This window comes from Medicago sativa, chromosome 4 (assembly GCF_051527215.1).
Source record: "Medicago sativa cultivar Bolivia chromosome 4, Bolivia_mono, whole genome shotgun sequence".
Classification (NCBI taxonomy): Eukaryota; Viridiplantae; Streptophyta; class Magnoliopsida; order Fabales; family Fabaceae; genus Medicago; species Medicago sativa.
The window spans coordinates 66,584,373-66,601,542 of NC_140752.1; the positions used below are offsets into that span (position 1 = coordinate 66,584,373).

The 17,170-nt window shown below is 31.8% G+C and overlaps 1 protein-coding gene and 1 pseudogene across 1 annotated transcript; one reads left to right on the top strand and one right to left on the bottom strand.

Moving 5' to 3' along the window:
* Positions 1-866: 866 nt before the first annotated feature.
* LOC146930920 (DEAD-box ATP-dependent RNA helicase 32-like) lies at positions 867-6,720 on the bottom strand. The gene is made up of 8 exons (XM_085702394.1): positions 6,138-6,720; positions 5,311-5,586; positions 4,174-4,497; positions 3,604-3,795; positions 3,324-3,482; positions 2,760-3,181; positions 2,312-2,466; positions 867-1,598 (listed from the first exon to the last, which is right to left on the bottom strand). Exons 1-8 carry the CDS (start codon positions 6,531-6,533, stop codon positions 1,282-1,284), a joined length of 2,241 nt encoding a protein of 746 aa, XP_085558520.1. The 5' UTR covers positions 6,534-6,720; the 3' UTR covers positions 867-1,281.
* Positions 6,721-11,280: 4,560 nt separating this feature from the next.
* On the top strand, positions 11,281-12,583 carry LOC146930921 (uncharacterized; annotated as a pseudogene).
* Positions 12,584-17,170: the final 4,587 nt, after the last annotated feature.

A 17,170-nucleotide genomic window follows, 5' to 3' on the forward strand; every position in this document is an offset into this window, starting at 1 on the left:
GTTTTTTGTTTTCGGTTTAATGGATCTCTGTTTTTTTATTTAGGGCCTAAATTTTAGACTTTATATTTTAGGGTCTAGGACGGTCATCCTCTTCATCCTGCCTCAGATATGACTCTGGACACATCACTTGTTTGCTTGGAGAGGAGAAATTATGGTGATTTATGCCGGTTAATGTTGTTTTGTAAGATAATGTTATAAAGGAGTTGGAATGACTGATGGCTCGTTCTTTGGAATAAAGTGTATTTCTTTGAAGGTGGCTTTATTCACTTGGTGTTTCCATAAAAACATAGGATTATCACTTACGATATATGTTTTGAGTCTTTCTTTTGTTTAATATATATATATATATATATATTGAGTTTCTAATTTATTTGTTCACAATTCTGTAAAAAAAAATTATAAATTCAGTCTTAATCCATTATTGATTCATAATTTTATTTTATTTGATAATATATATATATATATATATATCAAGTATCAACCAAAGAAAAATTACTAAAGCAACGTACATGAATTATTGGTTTGAATTAACGTTGAAACTTGAAACCTACAAGTAGTAGGATCACGTAACCAATAATTACTATTTTTGTGCATGGCTTTCATGCAACCTGTATGACCATTTTGAGTAGTGTGGCAGTGTCAATGATTCTTGATTATTTCTGCCACAAATGTGTCCTTCTATCTTTTGTTTTGTTTTGAACTTATTGTGTCTCAGTTCTTCTTCTGCTTGGTTTTAGTTCATTGACAAATGAATTTGTCAATGACTAATTCATTGACAAATTGTTGCTGTATCCGATTATTCAGAAGATGAGAAATAGTAGCAAAAAATCAATTCCAATGAAACTCGGTAAATGGATCAAAGATGCCGAATAAGGGAATGAATAATTTAATATTGTTCAAAATGGTGTCCTTGTTCTTCCAACAAATATAAGTGCTTTTGACATTAAGGATCAATCTGAAGCCAAAATAGTAGTACTTTTGAACTAGACCCAAGTACAAATTTTCACAGAAACCCATCATCGTGGTCCCAGTTACATTCATCAACAGGTCCTCAACTGTAAAAATCAAAATTGTAACCAGCCAAAAGTAGCCGGTAGTAACTCATCTAGGCCACTGACTTATTTAATAATAAATCTAATGGTTAAACATGCTATAATTTGCTTACCATTGAATGGCTATTGTTCATTAAACTTCTGCAATAAGTTCAAACTTTCCTCCCTTTCTCACATTTTTTGCTGTGATTAAACGTCATATGTGTGTATTGTGTATCCTATGCTTGCATCAGTGCATGGATTGTAACAACCTCAAAGCCAACTCTTCTTGATCTTCCGTTTGTTTCCTTGAAGCTTCTTTTCTTTCACCCTCATCACTGTCACTATCAAAGTATATTTTACTCTTTTTATGACGTCTATTTACCGTTTCATCTCCTGACCCGGAGGTGTTATCTTGGTTGTCCTCTTCTTCCTCATCACCAGCCTTCCATTTCATTTTCTGCTTAAATTTTTTATCCCTAAGTCGCTGACGCTCTACAAGTTTGTCTTCCTTGTCTGCCTTCTTCAAATCCTCTCGCATCCTTTTATAGTATTCAGCTTTTTGTTCTGCATGAAGATGAGATGCTAAGATGCCAAAATAAACGATACATTGCATGCTTAATCAATGATCACGTATAAACAAATACAGAGTCACAAAATATTGTGAACAGATCGGGTCTGGCCACGATTCAGTTCATGAAGACTTGAACTCAACAATGATCACATGCAATGTATAGCCAAATACGAAAGGGATCAGGGATACAATGTACTAGTAAATACGAAAGGGATCAGGGATATACAATGTAATAGTAAATACGAAAGGGGTCAGGGATATCATACTACCGTATATAGGCATTATATTATATCTTGGATTCTATTAGGAACTAATGGCTGTCTAACTGTACTATAATACAAAGGCAAATGTCCTTATTCTTCACTTGTGCATTTAAGTTAAAGTTTTAAAGCAATTTTTATCATTTAAATAAAATTATAATAAAAATAAGGAAAGAAATGAAGCTAAGATGCTAGTTTACCATATAACTGAATCCTTGTCAAATTTGGCCTCCTGAATGAAACACCATAACATTTAACATTTAAGTGGCATATTGAAGTTCTGAATAAGCTTGAAACAGAAAAACAATTGAAAAGGAAGAAAATTTGGCATTCACGTGCATCGAAATTATAGACAATGCAATCAATAGCTTCACGCATAAACAGACAAAGATTACAATTTATAAAATGGTTTTTACTATTCAAGATCTGGCTTCAATTGCACATACCTGGATCAATCAATGTTCCATTGCCACTTTGTGGGTCAGCAATCCTGGCTAGTGGAGGAAGTGTGTTGCCTTCATCGTCAAATACAACCCGACTCCCCAGTGGTCTATGCATGTTAATCTTGAGCTTTTTTTTCTTTAATAAACGAGTTGCTGGCCTGCACATGAAAAACCTAAATCAGTAAAAAAAAGAAAGTAGAAACTCAATGCTCCACACCAAATGATTTCCAACAAGAAATATCATAAATCCTACTTCATAAATAGTTCTGATTTAGAAATTTTCACAAGTCATCATAAGATTTTATAAAGAATCTCCACTTGTGTCAGCAATGTGAAACCGCAAGACTTGTCTGCCCCATTTGAAAATTATTATGAAATACCAAAGCAAGAGTTCAGAAAAGTTGAGTAAACTTCCTTCACTACACTACTGAACACACAAAAAGCGACGTACATTAACTCTCCAATTCCAGCTGACTTCCCGTCGCCTTCATTTGAGGTATCAGCCACATGAAGAAGATCGTTTTCAATTTCCTCATCTTTGAAAACAACTGTGTCTATCTTTTCTCTCGAACCTTCCAAGACATTTTCCTTTTTTGGAACCTCAGGTTCAACTAAAATTGATTTTGTTGCCACAGCTTTAGATTTAATTTTCTGGTTTAGAAAACGGATTTTGGGGGTCATTGGCAGACCTAATGATGCTGAATACTCATCAATAGGAAGTTTCAAAACGTCAAAGATCTCTTTATCTTTTTGGAGGTGGATGGATCTCAAGTATGTGACAAATGCCCTTTGGGCCTGCTGCTGAAGTTCTGGGTACTTGACCAGTAAAGATGCAAGCAAACTGGACACCGGTTGCAGCAGTTCTTTCCTTGGCTGAATAATCAATAAATAAGGCACAGTAAGCAAAGCAAATATGTCAGAAAACATGAGACAGACAGACACCAAGTTATATAAGAAAATGACATCCTTAAATCTGACACCTCAATGTTCAAATGCATTTGCAGAGCAAATTTACCTTCGGAGGAGAATGAACTGGAACCTTTCCTGCTACTAACTTTTCAAGCATCTTAGTTTCTGAAGGCAATAGATATAAAACTGACTTTCCAAGAGATTTATAACGAGCAGTACGGCCAACTCGATGTATGTAAGATGCTACATTCTCGGGACAATCTACCTACATAAATGTAAGAGAAAGGTTGGATTCTAACCATAATAACACACTGTCACATTGCAATACCCCCACCTCAAATCCTTAAGACTTTCACCAAGACAAGAAACAGAAGCAAAAGACTCACCTGAACAACCCAATCGACTGCCCTATTAAAATCAAGGCCTCTTGCAGCCACATCAGTTGCGAAGAGAACTGAGCAATTCTCACAGAACTCGGAATATATTGCCATTCTTTTTTCCTGTTTCATCCTCCCATGAAGGCACTTCAACGGTATGCCAGGGTGAAGTTTCTTAAATGCCTCAAACACAAATTTTACCTATTAAGCAGGGATGTGAATGTTTAATGTTATGGAAGATAGTTGAACTCTAAAATGGAAATTTGCACCAAAAACACACGGTGAACACGAAACCTTTTCAGATGGAAATAATTTCTCACTGTTTACATGTAAGAATAATCAACAATTTGTCCTGCAAATCCTTTAAAAGCCTTCCAATTACAATAATCACAATCAGCACGGCTAAAAAGCCAGAACCGAAGTTCTGCAAATGCAGACTAAGGGCCTCTGATTGATTGTGTTCTTAATTTTTCGTTTTGGCAAACTGTTTTATAAAATAATTTGAACTATTTTCAAGAACATGTGATTCCAATCAAGTAAAAAAAATCTCCTTGATAAAGGACAGAGAAGTGGAGTTACCTGTTTACAGCTTGATAGAAAGACAAGTGTTTTTGACTTTAGATGTGTCTTTATGAAATCCCATAGCATATCTAACTTTTGATCCAGGGGAACGATCTTCACCATTTGCTTCAAAAGAGTAGGAGTTGCAGTCACAGACTCTTCGTGCACACTTATATACTCTGGGTCCTTCAAACTTAGTCTTGCAAGATCTTGAACCGACTTTGTTTGAGTTGCCGAGAAAAGCATGGTTTGTCTACCCTTTGGTAATTGTGAGATGATTGCATTTAGTTGCTTCTTGAATCCACTATCAAGGATACGGTCAGCCTCATCTAGTACCAAAACCTATAACCAAGAAGTCCACTCAATCATCAGTTATTTTGCCAAAAGATAAATATATGTGATCAAGTTCATCTAACAAAACAACAACCTACTTACTTTGGAAGATAAAATTAGAGCCATTTTCAATAAACTTCTTAACAAACACTCGTTGAAAAAAAATTAAAATAATCTATCTACGAGTTTTTTTATGAAGTTAGATATATCTAGAGTTTTTTAAACCAGTAGTTTCTTGTGTAAGATGAAATTAAGTTGAATCTCTCTACTTTAACTTTTCCATAAATTCCTTAAGATTATAGGGACTTTCCTTTTAAAGGAAGGACCATAAACTTGTTTTATTTGAGAATCTCCTATAACTCTAAATAGGTTAAAAGCTAACCCAAATGGGCCATGAATAGCAAGGTTACAAAAGAGCTCAACCGCATACAAACTGAAACAATATTAACAAAGTGTGCCATGAATAGCAAGGTTACAAAGGAGCTCAACCACATACAAATCTAGCCACATCTATACTATGCATCAACCACAATTACTTAATCAAATAGTAAGCTGCTGGAAAAAAAAGAAAGAAAAAAAAAATTGACGATTATTAAGGCCGGTAAAAGTTTGTGTTAACATGTGTTTGGAACCACGTCAAGTGGCCAAAAAACAAACATTTTTCCTGAAGCTACAAAACTTAGCTTCACAAATTTCATGGTGAATGCTTCTTGGGCCACGAGAAATGGCTGTGCAACGTGTATCCAAACACATACTTAAAAGAAATTTGTAAGCCAGGTTTGAGAAAATGAATTAATTGTTATTCTCATTTCATATTTGCACCTGCATCTTTGAACAATCAAAATTGGGAGTTTCATCCATGTGTTGTAGAAGGCGACCGGGTGTGCAGACCAATACATTTAGCTTGTTGACATGTTCTTTCTCTGTGGCAACATCCTTACGACCACCAGTGAGGAGGCCAGCACTAAAACGATGGATACACCCAATAGCCTTCAACACGGCAAAAATCTGATCAGCTAATTCCCATGTAGGTGATATGATTATGCTCCCAACCCCAGCTTCCGGTCCCCATCTCTCTCTATACAATTTCTCCAATACCTGTCATTCACATAAAAAAAATAAAAACAAATGAATCATCGTTTTGATCTCAAACTTGCAAGAGTCGGACGATTAAAATTTGAGAAAAGCATTAATTCATATATATTAAGATCTACTAATTTTTTTTATATAATTTTAAGGACTACGTATTGGAGAGTGATACATAGTTACTGTTTGGATAAACAACTCATTTGCAGATTATAGCACAAGCACTTATCATGATAAGCATGTGATTATATATAAGCTTACATAAGCTATTTTTACAGCAAAAGATAAAATAAAGTTAAATTGATTTTGTATTTGCTGTAAGCTGTCTTGGAGAACTTATGAAAATAAGCTGAAAAAAGCTTATGAAAAATGGCATAAGCTGTTTTCATAATAAAGAACACTTGAAATCAATTAAGTGACTAAATTAATCAGTGATCAAAGTATCAATTAAATTAGTGATTAACAAATAATCAAAGTATAAATATCAAACTTTGACCAAAATCAAACAACTAGCTAAAACCCTAAGCCCCTAACCCAAATACACTAATCAAAACAACACTCACAGGAATAATGAAAGCAAGTGTTTTTCCAGAACCAGTTTTGGCGGCACCAATAACATCACGACCACAAAGCTCATGAGGAAGAGAAGCTCGTTGAATGTCAGTCATGGAAACGAATTGGGAACTGTTCAATGCCTTTTTGGTATTCTTCGATATCGGTAACTGTTCAAACCGGGCCACGCCGGCGTAGCGAGAGAACGTGCCGTCGGCAAGGCGGCCGACGGGGGAGTTGTTGGGGAGAGGTGGAAGAGACATTGGGTTTGAACCGGATTCTGGTTTTTGAGATTGAATCCATGAATTCAAGAGGTTGATTTCGTCTAGTTGTTTCTTACGAAACTCCTTTGATTTGGATTTTCTCAGTTGTTTCTTACGAAACTCCTTTGATTTGGGTTTTCTCATTGCTAGAGAGAGAGAGAGAGTAGTGAAGAAGGAGCTGAAGGTAGAAGATGAACAGAACGGCGTCGTTTAGGTTTAGTTTGCGGCAGTGTTTGTTATAATGGGCTGATGGCAAAGGGCGGGTAGGGTACTGTATATTTCTCGAAAAAATTTACTATATCAAAAGATCTTCGTGACAGATTCATATTTCATGAAAGATTTTTACATGATAAAATTTCTAAAGCCACGTACATGAATTATTGGTTTGAATTAACGTTGAAACTTGAAACCTACAAGTAGTACGTAGGATCACGTAACCATTAACTACTATTTTTGTGCATGGCTATCATGCAACATGTATGACCATTTTGAGTAGTGTGGCAGTGTCAATGATTCTTAATTATTTCTGCCACAAATGTGTCCTTCTATCTTTTGTTTTGTTTTGAACTTATTGTGTCTCCTGCTTGGTTTTACTCTATGAAGCCCGGATACTCCAAAATGGTGTCGTACTCGTGTCGGATACGTATCGGACCGATACTCCGCGGATACTCCGCATACCGTATCCCAGAAGTATCGGAATTAGTTATTTTAATTTAAAATATATATTTTATCGGATACTTAAAAGATACTCGACGGATACACACAGATACTTATAAGATACTTCACACAAACGTATCCAAAAAAAAATGAAGTGTATAAAAATGAGATTGTGTTGTGAAAATTTAAGATACGAATCACTATAATTACTTTTCAATTAACAAATTAAATATTATGATTTTGGTGGATGAAAGTAATGAGAGAGGGGAGATTTAATCAATCAACATTAAACAAACTTTGTTTTGAGTTCTTTTATTGATACATTTGTTGATATCCTAACATATGAATGAAAATAGAATATGATTTATACAAAAACTTTACGTTTTTTATTTTGATCATATGTATTTTTTTTTTTTTGTAAATTGTAACTTTTATGATTATATAGTATGAGTAAAATGTTTTTTTAAGTATTTTACACGCATATAAATTTTAATATAAATATTTTGTTAACGTATCTTAGCCGTATCGTATCCTAAATTTTAAAAATTTCGCGTATTCGCGTACCCGTATCGTATCGTACCCGTATCGCACTACGTATCTGGGCTTCATAGGTTTTACTTCTGGCTTCTTTAATAAAAAAAAACAGATTAGTGAGTGATCCAAAGCAAGCTATTCCTTCGCAAAAGAAAATTTACTATAAAAAGAATACAAAGTTTTGAATTACAAACAGAAAATTTACAAACAGAATTACAAACAGAATCTTTGCTTTTTTTTTTTTTTTTAACAAACAAGGAAGCCTAGCAAGGAGCTAGGACAACCCCAAATAGATTACTAAAGAAAAAGGCAGATACACAATAAAGAGGAGGGGGACCAAACCAAAACCTCCTCAAGGATTAGTAAACCTAAAGTTAGGCATACCTAACCTATCTCTAACAAAAGGCTGCCTAATACATTGAGGAAGATCAGTCGAGACAGTGAAATGGTTTAGAGTTAATCCTACATTAGCAAGAGTATCTGCACAACTGTTTTCTTTCCTATATACATGAGTGATCATAAAATTCATTTCTCTAATCTTATGCAAACAGTTTTCCCATTTGTTTCTTATCTTTCAAGGAATGAGAAAGTGATTATGAAAAGAATTAACCACAAGAGCTGAATCACACTCTAGCCAGAGATTGTTCCAATGGTATTGACTAGCTAATTCAATGGCTCTCATTGCACCAGAGAATTCTGCAAGGAAAGCATTACCTGCACCATTGTTTTCAGAAAAACAAAGAAGCTGATGTAATGTTAGTGGAGGAGCCATCTGTGTTACATTTAATCCAATTAAAGATTGGTGGATTCCAAAGAACTTCAATAATCTGAAGTGCCTGAGGAGGATGCAAATTAACATTGAATTTCTTTAAAATGATAAAATCAGTCATAGAAGAGTAACCTTTCTTGTTTGTGAGATTGCCTGCAAGAGATGTGTTTGAGATGATAGCTGAAATAGATGTTCTCCAATTGATCCTTTTATTGTTAAATCTTGCCTGGTTTCTAGCACACCAGATAGTATTGAAAATATTAACTAAGGCTGATGTGATAACAACCTTACATTGAGGATTCCAACCTTTGTTACATAAAGACCAAACATCTTCTTTAGATTGAAACTGCAGGGTGCAATTCAAAATATAAGCAAACCATTTCCAGATATTGATAGCAAGGGGACATTGGAAGAACAAATGGAAGGAGTTTTCTTCTTTTTTTAGGCACAATGAACACATTGAAGGCAAAGAGCAGCCTCTGAGAGATCAATTCTCATCAGTAGGAAGTTTGTCAAGCATGAACCTCCAAACTAGAAGGGATTTGGAGGGAGGGATATCTCTGGACCATATCTCCTTGGCCCAAGGTAACTTTGGAAAATGGTGCTTTTTAAATTCATATGCTTCTTTAAGTGAGAGATTTCCTGATGAATTATGTTTCCATACTAAACTGTTAGCCTTATTGGTAGCAGGAAGAGTAACTTGAGAAGGAAGCTTCCTCAAATTAGGGTAAGAATTTAGCAATTCAGATGGAATACACCACTGCTGATTTAAAATGTGAACTAAGAGAAGTTAGGAGGCTCTGAACCACTGAATCAGGCATATTGAAAGATTGAGCTAATGGATTTCCCTACCAAGAGTCCTTCCAGAAGTTTATGCTTTCACCATTTCCAATCAACCAACAAGATTCAGATTTTATGGTTTGAAATTCTTTCTTGATACCACTCCATAAAGAAGAAAAGATGTGGTGATTGATGCATGAGTTTCCTCTTTGAATTCTTGATCTGAGAATGATAGTCCATTCTTCTTCAGAATGTAGTAGATCCCAGCAGAGCTTCGGATTGGTTGCTTCATTCAGAGTAATTAAAGATCTCATTGCCAGTCCACCTTCTTCAACATTTGCACACACTCTTTTCCAAGCAACAGTCACCATCTTCTTTTTGTTTAAATCTCCAATCCAGATAAAAAAAAATTATCCATTTCTCCATTTCTCTAAGCAAGCTGACAGGCCAAGAATATATGGACATTGAATGCGTAAACATTCAATTGATCACAGACTTCACAAGTTGGACCCTTCCAGCCATTGAAAGAAGTGAGGCTTTCCATGCAGCAAGTTTAATTTTCACCTTGTCAGCAATTGTTTGAAAATAAATAGGTTTAGGTTTACCTTTGAAGATAGGAACCCCTAAATAAGTGAAGGGATCACCTAAGGTAAACCCTAGCAGCTCATGAATGATATTTAACCTATTTTGATTGATACCTCCTGCATGAATAGAGGACTTTCTCAAATTAATAACTTAACCTGAGCGGCTTGCATAATTGGCAAACAAATATTTCAAAGCTTGACCCATCCCGTCCCAGCATTGAATAGTTTTTTTAATAAAAAATAGAAGCTGTTTTGCAACCCTTAGAGAAATGTTGTAATGCATTATCTAGCAATATGTTCACTTTAACATTTGTTAGACCGGTTGATTTAATTGTTATAAGTTGGTAAGTTGGCAGAGACTTTGCAATATTCAGAAATCGGGATTCGAATTTTGAGTTCTTTATTTATTCTTACTGAGTTACTCGACAAAATCTATAAATAAAAATTTTATTTTTGTGAATTTAAAAGAAAAATAAAGATCCTTTATTTGGTCAAAGAAAATAAAGAATCTAACAAAAAAGCATCAATTAAAGCACTTTTTTTATACGGAAAATAAATAAATAAAGTTTTTTTTGACATTAGTTGGGAAACGCATTGTCGTTTCCGTTTAAATAATGAAGGCACATAATTGGAGATGTCCTTAACGTATTTCGTTATTACTTTTGGTAAAGTGCAAAACTACAATTACAGACAATATTACACGCACATGATAAAAATTAGTTTGTTGTACATGTTAGAGCAATTAAAAGTATGAGTTTTTTTATTGAAAAATAGCAATTTTTTTTTGAAGAAATAGCAATTGATATGCATAAATTCCAATATAAATTTATTGTTTTGAATTTCTTAACATGTGTAAATTTGCACGTGATAGAAAAACTCAATAGTTCCGTAAGTGTAACTTAGTTGGTAGCTACCAAGGATAATTTGTGCAGGGGCTGGAGTTCGAACCCCGGATTCCCTACTTCTCCACATATAATGTGTGTGAATTTAGGGGCTAGGCTACTTGACAAAAAAAACTCAATAAATAATAAACAAAAACATAAATGCAATTTAATAAACAAAAACATAAATGCAATTTTTGTTGCTAAGCTGTCCAATTTTTGTTTATCATTGAAGAAATTTTGACAAACCAATAATTTTGATTGATGAGGTGGAAATAAATTGTCCTTCTTCAACCCTTTAGATTATTTCAATTGATTTTCGGTAGAGAGAGAGAGAGATCCTACTCATATCTTGTGTTCAATGCATCCATTAGAGCAACTCCAACACTATGTTCTACACACTCAAGCTGATTTTTTGTACGGACAACATAACATGAAAAAAGCCAAAGCACAAATGCAAATAAAGCCACGTATATATTATTATTATTATAGATAGATAGAATTTTGACATTTTTTAGATTAAAATAGTTTATGTTACCGTTGAATAATGTTACCGTTTTTTCCCTATAAATTGTATTAGTTTTGAATCAATTTGGCACATAGTTTTTCAACATACTCATTCAAATAAAAAAATCAACCACATTTCATCTTCTCTTAGTCTTTCATATTTCCCTTCAAATTTTATTATGGATCCAAACACCAACTTTGATACAATTTGGAACGAAATCATTGATGATTGTTTTGAGGACATCACTGAAGAAGAACTCTTGAGGGTATTCCGCGAGATGCAACAAGACAACAATCCCACTAGGCGCAGACGGAGAAGAACATTCATTGATTGAAGTCGTGAAGAAGGGCATAATCGATTGTTTAATGATTATTTCTCTGAAAATCTAGTATACACACAAGCTCAGTTCCGACGAAGGTTCCGAATGCAAAGACATGTGTTCCTCAGAGTTGTAGAAACCCTTGGAATTCATGATGAATATTTCATAATGAGGGTTGATGCAGTTGGAAGAAGGGGCCTTTCACCATTGCAAAAGTGCACTGCTGCTATTCGTATTTTGGCATATGGTTCACCAGCTGACAGTGTAGATGACTATGTTCGAATTGGTGAAAGCACTGCAATGGAGTGCTTGGAGAGATTTGTAATAGGTATAAATGCAGTATTTGGGGCTGAGTATTTGAGAAGGCCTAACAACCAAGACCAAGAACGCCTTCTACAACTAGCGGATGCACGCGACTTTCCTGATATGTTAGGTTCCATTGATTGTATGCATTGGAAATGGAAAATTTGTCAAGTTGCATGGAAAGGTCAATATTGTCGAGGTGATCATAGAAAACCCACAAACATATGCTTGAAGCGGTGGCATCCCAAGACTTATGAATTTAACATGCCTTTTTTGGCATTGCTGGTTCAAACAATGACATTAACGTGTTAAACCAATCTAATGTGTTTAATGATGTTTTGTCGGGAGAAGCTCCGACATTACAATACACAGTGAATAGAACCACATATAATATGGGCTATTATCTACCAGATGCTATCTATCCCGAATGGGCTACATCTGTTAAGACTATCCCAATGCCACAAGGAGAAAAGAGGAAGTTATTTTCCCAAAAACAAGAACCGGCAAGAAAGGATGTGGAACATGCATTTGGAGTGCTTCAATCTCGATTTGCGATTATATATGCGGTCCGGCCCGTGCTCGGCACATGGCTACAATCAAACATATAATATATGCATGCATCATGTTGCATAATATGATCGTTGAAGATGAACGACACACATATGATGGTAATTTTGAGTATAATAATGTAAACAATGACATCGCCACAAATGAAGTATCCAATGGTCCTCATCCTAATTTCACCATATACTTGCAAAGGAGAGCACATGTTCGTGAAAGACAAAAACATCGACAATTGCACGGAGACTTGGTGGAACATATTTGGTCACGTTTCTGGCATGATAATAATGAAAATTAATTTTTCATTTTTTTTTTGTGTATTTCCATTTGTTTTAACTCGTTATCAATAAATTATGTATTTCTTTTCATAATTAGATAAAAATAATTCGTTAATTAATATTTTTAGAAAAAATAATATATACATAAGTACTTTAATTTAAAAAAAATAAAATAAATAAAAATGTGTAGGGTCAATTGTAGGTCCCTATAATGTAAGTTAAGAACAAAAATCTTGTTCTTTGCATTGGAGTAAAAATAAAAGAATGTTCGTAATACATATGTGGCATCTTTGGACCCCACTAAAATACTTTTAGCACTGTAGATGTTCTTAATCAGGTGAGGCCTAGATTACCCTCTCTTGTTTAGGGGGTATTTATCCTTTCAAGATATCAAACCAATCAAAATGTAATATACAAATGTAACATTAAATGTCAAATAAATGAGTCAATTTTTCTATGAAAAAAAACAATTTTAATAAGGTAACTTTTAATTTTTATTTAATTATATTTAGGTATACAATCTTAATTAATTTACACTATAGGGCTTGTAACAATTAAAATTTCACATCAAATTCAACCCATAAATATTTATTTTTTAGGATGCAAAATTAATAAGTTTTTGGAATACTTTTAAAAACATTATTTGTTTTTTAATTAAAAACAAAAAGGTGTAGCCAATTTTTTCTCTACAAAAAAAAAAAATTTGTTCCTAATTTGTACTTCCACGGATAAGTTGATATAACAAATTTCCACCAATATTTGTATTTTTGTTGCAAAATTAATAAGTCTTTGGAATACTTTAAAATTTTAAATATTATTTGTTTTTTTTAATCTACTAACAATATATAAAAAAAAATTATTAAAAAACAATATATTTATTAAACAAAAATATATCAAAATCAAAATCCAACAAAATTTCATAATTGTCCTTCTTAAAAGCCAATATACTATCATGATAATTACGGACAACTTTTTTTTCAATTCCACACAACAAATTTAAGTATCTACTTTTACTACTAATCTACTACTACTAATACTATAATAAAAAAATTAGAAAATCTTACTAGAGTAAAATTTCATAATTATTCTCACAGTCTTCTTAATTTTATGGGTTTAATATCATCATTTTACAAAATAAAATACAAATTTATTCATTTTGAAAAAATTATTATATATATTTTTGTTTATCTCTCTAGCCTAACTAATTCTCTATGTATCTTCATTTTTCAGATTTATCACTTCCAAGCCTAACTAATTCTCTATATCGTCATTTTTTTCTCATCTATTTTAATCTCTTAATCTTAATAATTTTCATATTTAAAAAATTAATAGAAACGATACAATAATGTTAAATTTTTTAAAATAATCATTAGTTTTCAAAATTTAAGCATATCAACTTTCTCATATCGGTATACATAAAATTTGATTTTGGAGATATAAGCACATAAAGTCTACAATGAGTGCGGTGTAATTATTTAACGGTATTTTGGAGAAACAATACAGTGATGTTGATATTTTAAAAATAGTCACGAGTTTTCTAAATTTTATCATATTGACTATTACATATTGTTAAAAAAAAATTCTTCTGCATATATAAGTATATAAAATCTTCAACGAGTGCGGTGCAAATATTTATCGGTGTTTTAAATATGAAATAAAAAGTTATTTAATAGAAACATTACATCGATGTTGATATTTTGAAAATAGTCACGAGTTTTCAAAATTTTATCATATCGATTTTCTCATATATGTACATAAAAATTTATTTATGCATATATAAACACATAAAATCTGCAACGGGAGCGGTGCAAATATTGAACGGTGTTTTGCATATAAAATAAAAAGTTATTCAATAGAAACACTATATTAATGTTTATATTTTGACAATATTAATGAGTTTCTACGATTTTATCATATCAACTTTCTCATATATTAACATAAAAAATTATTTATGCAGATACATCACATAAAATCTACAACGGGTACGGTGAAAACATTGAACGGTATTTTGCATATAAAATAAAAAGTTATTTAATAGAAACACTACATTGATGTTGATATTTTGAAAATAATCATGAGTTTTAAAAAATTTATTTTATTGACTTTCTTATATGTGTATATAAAAATTTGTTTTCGTGTACATATGAAAATAAAATCCACAACATACGCGATTCAAATATTTAACATTTTTTTTATATATAATATATGAAAAAAAAACATTTGATATTACTAACAAAGTAATTATTTTTTATATGATTACCACAATATTACGTGACCCGTGCGTAACCGCACGGATCTATTACTGGTTAAAAAATAAAATAAAGCATGGCAGTTTATTTTTCAAAGGAGAAAACGTGACAGTTGCTTTATTAAAAAATAAGCTATGAACTTGACCGTTATTTTTTAAGCCATGAACATGTTGTTTTATTAAAAAATAATTAAATTAAATTAAATTAATAGGGTTAAAATTGGAAGAAAATATAAAAAACTACCAGCTATAAAGCTCAAAAGCTACTTGAAATAACTTCTCAAAAAACGCTATCAGCTAGTGGAAAAAGCTTTTTACCCAACACATCTTAGGTGTGTTTGGTAAAATTAAGCTATAAGCTAGCTTATAGCTGATAGCAGAAAAGCTAGCTTATAGCTGATGACTGATAGCTGAAAAAGCTTGCTAATTTAAATTAAAGTGTTTCGTAAAATTAGCTTTTGAAGTTACTAATAAACATAAAATGACTTAAAAGTACATATATGTTTAATGTATTATAAATTTAATTTATAAAAAAATTTAACTTTTTTTTACCCATAAATAATTTAACTAAGAATTTATCTTAATATGAAGCCAACCAAGCTGCTCATTATTTAGCTAAATATGCTCTTAAGAATTTAGATTGCATATGGGTCGAAGAAACTCCGCCTTGTATTTCTGCAGTCTTAACATTTGATTTATTGTCAGACTTTCGTTAATGAAATTGTCTTTAACGTCAAAAAAAAAAGAATTTATCTTAATAATTTTAATTTATTTCAAAAAAAAATTTATGAAAAATTATTTCTTTGATTTATATTGGTAATATGTTCAAATAAAAAAATAATGATAAATATTTACAGATATTTTTTTGAAGGAATAAATAAATATTTAGATATGAATTTAATAGGAAGTGATCGTGTAAAAAAAAAAAATCAAATCTAGAACAATATTTCAACAAACAGGAACAAAAAAAAAAAATCAAATGGAAACCAATGTAAAGCAAACTGCAAAAAAATTAAGCTCTACGTGGGAAGTTTTTTCCTTTTACGTGGGTAGTTTTTTAATAAAAAAATAATATTAAAGATTAAAAATGGAATAAAATGTAAAAAACTACAAGCTATAAGCTCAAAAGCTTCTTGGATTAGCTTCTTAAAAAAACGCTATAAGCTAAGGCTGTGTTTGGTAACAAAAAAAAGCTAGCTTATGGCTTGTTGGACTAGCTTATAAGCTTGTTGGATCAAAATGTGTCGTGTTTGGTAACAAGTTTTTCTCGTGAGCTTATAGCTGTTTTTGAAAAGCTATTTCAAGTAGCTTTTTAGTTTATAGCTTATAGCTTCTTATAATTTCTTCCAATTTTGACCTTGTTTATTTCATTTTATTTTTTTTAAAATAAAATAAAAACCACCCACACGTTCCACGTTTTATAACTTACGGCATCCCACCTCACAACTTCCTATTGGTAGTGTTTTATTGTTCACTATTTTTTAATGAGCTTGCATTCAATTCATATAATATTTAATTTTAAATAAAGCATGTAATAAATAAATAAATAAATAAATAGTGAATTAGTTAAATAAAATTCGTTAAAAAATGAAAATTTGTCGAATAAAAAATGTCAATTGAATTCATAAAACACATTTATCATTGTGAAGATGAAAATAATTTCAAATAAATTAAATAAATAAAAACAAATACATTAAGTAAAAAAAATTACATATATATTTTATAAAAAAAATAAATAAACAAACATATCCTTTTATGTCATTTTATATCTATCAGTTACTTCGACAACTACCTAACATATCCTTTTATGTCATTTTATATCTATCAGCTACTTCGACAACTACCTTTACCAAACACTTTAATTTTAATAAGCTAGTTTTTTCAGCTATAAGCTATCAGCTATCAGCCATCAGCTATAAGCTAGCTTTTCAGCTATCAGCTAGCTTATAGCTTATTTTTACCAAACACACCCTAAAGAGAAAAGCTTTTTACCAAACACAACTCATTCTATCAAACCTAGCTTATAAGCTAGTCCAACAAGCTATAAGCTAGCTTTTTTATGTTACCAAACACAACATCAAAACAAACTTATAAGCTAGTCCAACAAGCTATAAGCTAGCTTATTCGTGTTACCAAACATAGCCATGATGGGTTAAATTTGATGTGAAATTTTAATTGTTACAAGCCCTATAGTGTAAATTAATTAATATTGTATATCTAAATATAATTAAATAAAAATTAAAAGTTACCTTATTAAAATTCATTTTTTTTATAGAAAAAATTGACTCATTTAATTGACATTTAATGTTACATTTGTATATTACATTTTAATTGGGCAAAAGTTATGGTGCATAAGGAA

Excerpts from the sequence above, each read along its gene's own strand:
- LOC146930920 (XM_085702394.1), bottom strand. The coding sequence starts at position 6,533 with ATGAGAAAACCCAAATCAAAGGAGTTTCGTAAGAAACAACTGAGAAAA. Across the intron at positions 3,796-4,173 it reads TTCTATCAAGCTGTAAACAG|GTAAAATTTGTGTTTGAGGC; the intron begins GTAACTCCACTT and ends CCTGCTTAATAG. Across the intron at positions 2,467-2,759 it reads GCTGGAATTGGAGAGTTAAT|GCCAGCAACTCGTTTATTAA; the intron begins GTACGTCGCTTT and ends TTTCATGTGCAG.